The sequence below is a fragment of the Hibiscus syriacus genome, unplaced genomic scaffold, assembly GCF_006381635.1.
Source record: "Hibiscus syriacus cultivar Baekdansim isolate YM2019G1 unplaced genomic scaffold, ASM638163v2 tig00000340_pilon, whole genome shotgun sequence".
Lineage (NCBI taxonomy): Eukaryota > Viridiplantae > Streptophyta > Magnoliopsida > Malvales > Malvaceae > Hibiscus > Hibiscus syriacus.
The window spans coordinates 1707078-1713077 of NW_024061783.1; the positions used below are offsets into that span (position 1 = coordinate 1707078).

Consider the following 6000-nt stretch of genomic DNA (forward strand, 5'->3'; position numbering starts at 1 on the left):
AGTTTTTTTATTTGAACTAGGTGCCTAAAGTATAAATTCACAATTTTTTTTTTGGATAAATCATCAATTTTCATTACCCAAGTAACCATTCTATTACAAGAACAGAACCTGCTACAAACAGCAGTGTTCTGTTATAGAAGCATTCTACTTACAATAAGAATTAAGAACAAGAAATATCACAGTGCTTACAAAGGGAAAAATTAGCAATATCATTTCGATTTGTTTTCCTACCCCTCAGTTGAAAGCGAACGACGTCCTTAATGGCAAAGAATAACTCTTGAACTTTTTTGGAGAAGCCTTTGAAGATCCTCTTATTTCTTTCTTCTCAGAGAAAGTAGATAAGGGCGTTAAGAGCAAGTTTCATAATCGAAGTTAACAATGATTTTTCTTTCCAAGTAGAGCTTGCCCACTATAAATTCACAATTATTTTGGGTCAAACGGTTATTTCCTAAAAATATCCCTTCAGCCAATCAAACAGAAGTTAATTTATTGGTTTTTATTTAAAATAAAAATTAGGGTAAACTATGTGTTTAGTACCTAAATTATCAGGTTTAGTCGTTTCAGTACCTAATTTTTTTTTTCAAAACCATACCTAACATTTAATTTTTGTTTCATTTTAGTACCCACAATTAAAAAACTTAACTGACGGTCTGACGTAGTATAGATTTAGTGAACGGATGACCAATCCGAACGATGGACCGCGAGAGAATGACGACTTGACCAACATAGTCCAGTTTCAATCCCATAGGACAGTGGACCATGGAGATCGTAGGATGAAGAAATCGTAGAGTCCATCGTCCATTAGGGGAGATTGATGCGTTTTTTATGAAACGGAGGCCAAAATTTCGTTAAGGGGATCAAAAAGGTGTGAGTTATAACGTTTGGGCTTCATCGACAGACGGATGAGACGACGGACGAGTCCGTCCATTAAATTTTTAACGACATATACTAAAATAAAATAAAAACTAAATGTTCAATATGATTTGAAAAAAATAAAAGTTTAAGTACTAAAATGAACAAAAACTAATAATTTAGGTACTTAATTCACACTCATCTCTCTATTTCTCTACTTAGTTTAGAATGAAACTCCTCTATTCAATAATAGATAAAAAGATAATTGTGACTTTAAATCTAATGATGAGTTTAATGTTAATTAATAGAAAATTACAAGTCAGTATATGATTAATTGAAAGATGCTTTTTTAATGTAGATAATGATTGGGATCAATTTAGTTACAAAATTGTGATTTAGGTATCTAATTTAACTAAAAATTAAACAAATACTCAATTATAAAATGGTAAAACTTGAGGACTTATTTTACATAAAAACCTAAATATTTTATATATATTTGAGCTTATCCATTCGAGACGACTTCTCGTTCATTGAAAGCCAATAAAAAATAGAGAAAATAATCTCAGTGACCGAAAATACCTTATAATATACGATTTTGACCAACTTGTTTTCGATTTACCAAAATGACCAACAAAATCGCAATGCGATCTCTAAATCGCAACGCGATCTCCAGTATCACAAATCAGTTTCCAGATTCGCAACGCGATTTTGACTATCGCAATGCGAATATGTAAATCGCAACGCGATCTCCAGTCGCAAATCAGTTTCCATATTCGCAACGCGATTTTGACTATCGCATTGCGATTTTTCAAATTCGCGTTGCGATTTTAGAAAATTGCAATGCGAATATGTAAATCGCAACGCGATAATATAGAATCGCAACGCGATAATATAAAATTGCAACGCGATTTTCCAAATTTACGCTAGTCCAAATTCGTTGCGATTGTCCAAGTTCACGTTGCGATTTCTTAAGAATTTTCTCTAAAAAGATAGTATCCGCGTGGACGTTTCGAAGACACATATGACCACGACCACGACCCGAGAAGGGACGGGACGGGACGGCTGCGGCGGCGGCGCGCGAGAGTCCACTTTGTTCTCTTCCACTCAACAAGGAAGTGGGAAATCCAAACCTTAAATACTCATTCCCAATAGTGTTTCCAATACTATGTGGGATTGAGCATTGCAAATACTTGGGAATCTTTTACACTATCGCAACACATTTTTTATTGTTTCAAACTAAGATCTTACAAATGGCTTGGGAATCTTTTACACTATCGCAACATATTCTTTATTGATTCAAACTCCACGTGAATTTGAAATAGTTAAAATGTAAACTTATTTTGGATTTTTCACTATCGTAACACTTTTTCACTATCGCAACAACACGTTTTTCAAACTCTCGCAACACATTTTAACTATCGCAACATATTTTTCAAAATCGCGTTGCGAATCTGGATATTCGCGTTGCGAATTTAGAAACTGAGTTGAAAAATTAGAGTTCGCGTTGCGATTTTGTTGGCCATTTTGGCAAATCCAAAAAAAGTTGATTAAACTCGTATATTATAAGGCATTTTCGATCACTGAGGTTATTTTCTCTAAAAAATAACCCTATTTGTCAGGTCATATAATAAATAGTTTAACTTTTTTAAATAAAATTTAGAATTATTAGTCATGTAAATAAAATAAATAAATAATATATTTTATTTAAATACATAATCTAATTCCACTTTAAATATAATCCAAACTATACTTAACCATTAGGTATCAATAAATTAAATAAAAAGACAAGAAAATATAACAAAGATTCGTCAAAATCAAAACGCAAAATAAAATAAGTGTCCGGATCTATAGCATTTTTCACTAATAGATGTTTAAAACATTTTTTGAATGATCCTGATGTCTAACGTAATAAATATTATCATTGTAGTTATACATACTGTCAACGACATTAATTTCCTTCGTTAAATGACATGTGACAGAATCTGGTAATTTTTAATTTTTTATATAAATTTTAAAAAATAAAATTATATTTTTTAAAAGAAGAAAACGTAAAAAATCCAAAATAACTTCATAACTTTGAAAACATTCATTTCAACTCCTAAACCCACGCTGATCAACGCCTTTTACCATCAACGAAGCTCCACCCGACCCCACTTCCCTTGGCTCCTATGAAATCGAGATTGATCGATGGTGAATCGATGTTTTATACCCTACGAAACCTAGGAGAAAATCGCTACCCCACGCGATTCTGAAGGCCAATGGGCGACATCTGAGATAGTGTATGACTAGGAGGATGGCAAAGACTATATCGGTGGTCGTGGTCGGAAATGACGACGACGACAGGTTAGAGTTAGTGTTTGTGGATTTTATGGTTTTTGGGTTTTTCTTTTTTATAATTTAAGAGAAATTAAGATTCTTTTTATGAATATAATAACATTATTAATATTTTAAATTTTTTTTTAAAAAAATTATCAGATTATAACACATGTCACTTAATAGAAAAAATTAACTCCATTAATGACCCAAACACCTAAAAGTATATCAATTCATAACATTAAGTACTAATATTATTCAAAAAATAATTTATACACATATTCGTGAACCGTAATTTAGACACTTTCTCCGTGACATTGATATACAATAATTTTATAGAAATTCTTTTCTAAGTTTGCGATAAATAATCTTTTGTCTATTACAATAATTTTATCGATCTAAAAATCACATAAATAATCAATGATTTCGAAGAAGAAAATATTAACGAATGAATTCTTACTTCTTAGAATATGAGAGGTGCAAAATATGATTTTTAAATATAAAGAAACTTAAGTTTATGTGAGATAAAAGATAATTTTATCCTAATTGAAAAGTTTGATTATGAGTTTTATTTATTGTATATTTTAAAAAATATTAATAAAAAATATTGTTAGGCTATTCTATTTCAATTTCTAAGTTTATTTATTAAATAATAATGTTATCTACATTAACCAGAATATTTTTTATTAACATTGCCCGAACTTTTCGTGTCATCAAATACTTTTTATTTTATATATATATATATATATATATATGTATGTATGTATGTATGTATGTATGTATGTATGTATGTATGTATGTATGTATGTATGTATGTATGTATGTATGTATGTATGTATGTATGTATGTATGTATGTATGTATGTATGTATGTATGTATGTATGTATGTATGTATGTATGTATGTATGTATGTATGTATGTATGTATGTATGTATGTATGTATGTATGTATGTATGTATGTATGTATGTATGTATGTATGTATGTATGTATGTATGTATGTATGTATGTATGTATGTATGTATGTATGTATGTATGTATGTATGTATGTATGTATGTATGTATGTATGTATGTATGTATGTATGTATGTATGTATGTATGTATGTATGTATGTATGTATGTATGTAAAAGAATTTTAGTTGAATTATAATTTTATTTATTTTATTAGTTTTTTCTTGTAAGACAAGTAACTACTGTCGTATAGTATATTTTGATTATAAATTTAACAATGATCAAACTTTTAACCTATTTATTTCCTTCGTTTTCTCTTAACACAAGCTAGAGCAATGGTTTGAGAATGTCTAAAGAATATAGGGCTTGTCTTCAAATGCTTTCAATGATGTATGATTCATCCGACGTCGATGAAACTGGAGACTTGCCTTTAAGCTCCGATGGCGTCACCGGAGGGTGCAGCGAACCGGTTGAGAAACGGCTCATTGAAACCGATGTAAATTCAGATGAGTCTATTAGCCCCGAAATCGATCAAAGTACTGTCGACTTGCTTTTAGAGTTCGCTGCCATCATCGGAAGGTGCAGCGAACCGGCTCACTGAAACCGATGTAAATTCAGATGAGTCGATTAGCCCCGAAATCGATGGAATCGCCGAGGGCATCATCGGAAGGCGCAGCGAACCCTTCGAGAAGCAGCTCACTGCAACCGACGTGAATTCGAAGCAATGCAGGCTTTCCATCCCTAAAGATTACGTAGTGGCCGCCGTGTCGCCGTTATTGAAGGAAGACGAGGATATAAGGCGCCGGATTCCGGTGAAAGTTTACGATGGCGAGTGGAAAGAGTATTCGATGACGTTGAAGCATTGGTCAAACAAAATCCATGTCCTCAAGGAAGGCTGGATGGAATTCTGCACGGATCATGGTTTTCTCGCGCACCGAGACTTCGTTACGTTGCTGGTGTTTAGGCACCGTCGGAGCGACGGTCTTTGCTTTCAGATCACTTGGAGAAGAACGGATATTGTTGAACCGGTGAAGAAGAGGAGAAATCTCAATGCCTGACCGCATGTTTAGGTCGTATACTATGATGTTTAGCTTCTTGTTTAGGATAATGGTTGTAATTTTACTACGTTTTTGCTGGTGTTCTAGTAAAAGTTCTAGCTACTCTTTTTTCTTTCGGCCGTTTAGGGGGAGTCTCGGTTCAACTGAGTTATGAAAACGAAATCCATTTAAAATTTAATTAATGTTATAGGAATAATAGAAGAACAGATGATACAGGGGAAGACCCTTTCTTGAATTTCTTAATATCGATGATGTTGTCGCAACCGTCTTTCCGGTTGGGTCCCAGAATTGGGCTTTGACTTAGGAAAGTGGATTGGAGTCGCCACCGACCATTTTAAAACGAATTTAGGTGGGTCGGACACCATCTTACATGATCTGCGAGTTACCAGAAATGTGTCGAGTTCGGGAGTCGGTTACGGTCAAGGAAAGATTAGCACCCTTGGACCGCCCTTTCGGTACCAATTAATTTTTTGGTTGTCTTTAATTGCGAAAATTAAAAATTTAAATTGAAATTTAAAAACCCGATTCAAATTGCTTACCTTCGATCGATGGAAATTATTACTGAAAAAGTCAAAAATATTTGATTCAAACATACCCAATTTCAACAACATGCATCAAAAATTATTATTCAAATTCTTAATTAAGGCCAAAAGAGATATAATTATTGAATCATCAAATTATTTCCTAAGGCCCAATTATAAATAAGGATAATGAATGAGAGTATCTAGGTGTTAAAATTAAGGCCAATTAAAACCAATTAATAAATAATGTGAGTTTAGTGACACTAATTATCTAACTTAAATCCAATTATCCATTAATAAATAAAT

General features: G+C 32.5%; 1 protein-coding gene across 1 annotated transcript; it reads left to right on the forward strand.

The window, feature by feature from the left end:
* The first annotated feature begins 4461 nt into the window (after positions 1-4461).
* Positions 4462-5173, forward strand: LOC120185544 (putative B3 domain-containing protein At4g03160). The gene is made up of 2 exons (XM_039189751.1): positions 4462-4651; positions 4695-5173. Exons 1-2 carry the CDS (start codon positions 4462-4464, stop codon positions 5171-5173), a joined length of 669 nt encoding a protein of 222 aa, XP_039045682.1.
* The last annotated feature ends 827 nt before the right edge of the window (positions 5174-6000 follow it).

What these genes read in the sequence shown, in the direction of transcription:
- LOC120185544 (XM_039189751.1), top strand. Translation starts at nt 4,462, where the DNA reads ATGTCTAAAGAATATAGGGCTTGTCTTCAAATGCTTTCAATGATGTAT. An exon ending in TAGCCCCGAAATCGATCAAA is followed by an intron (nt 4,652 to 4,694) that starts GTACTGTCGACT and finishes CATCATCGGAAG; the next exon opens with GTGCAGCGAACCGGCTCACT.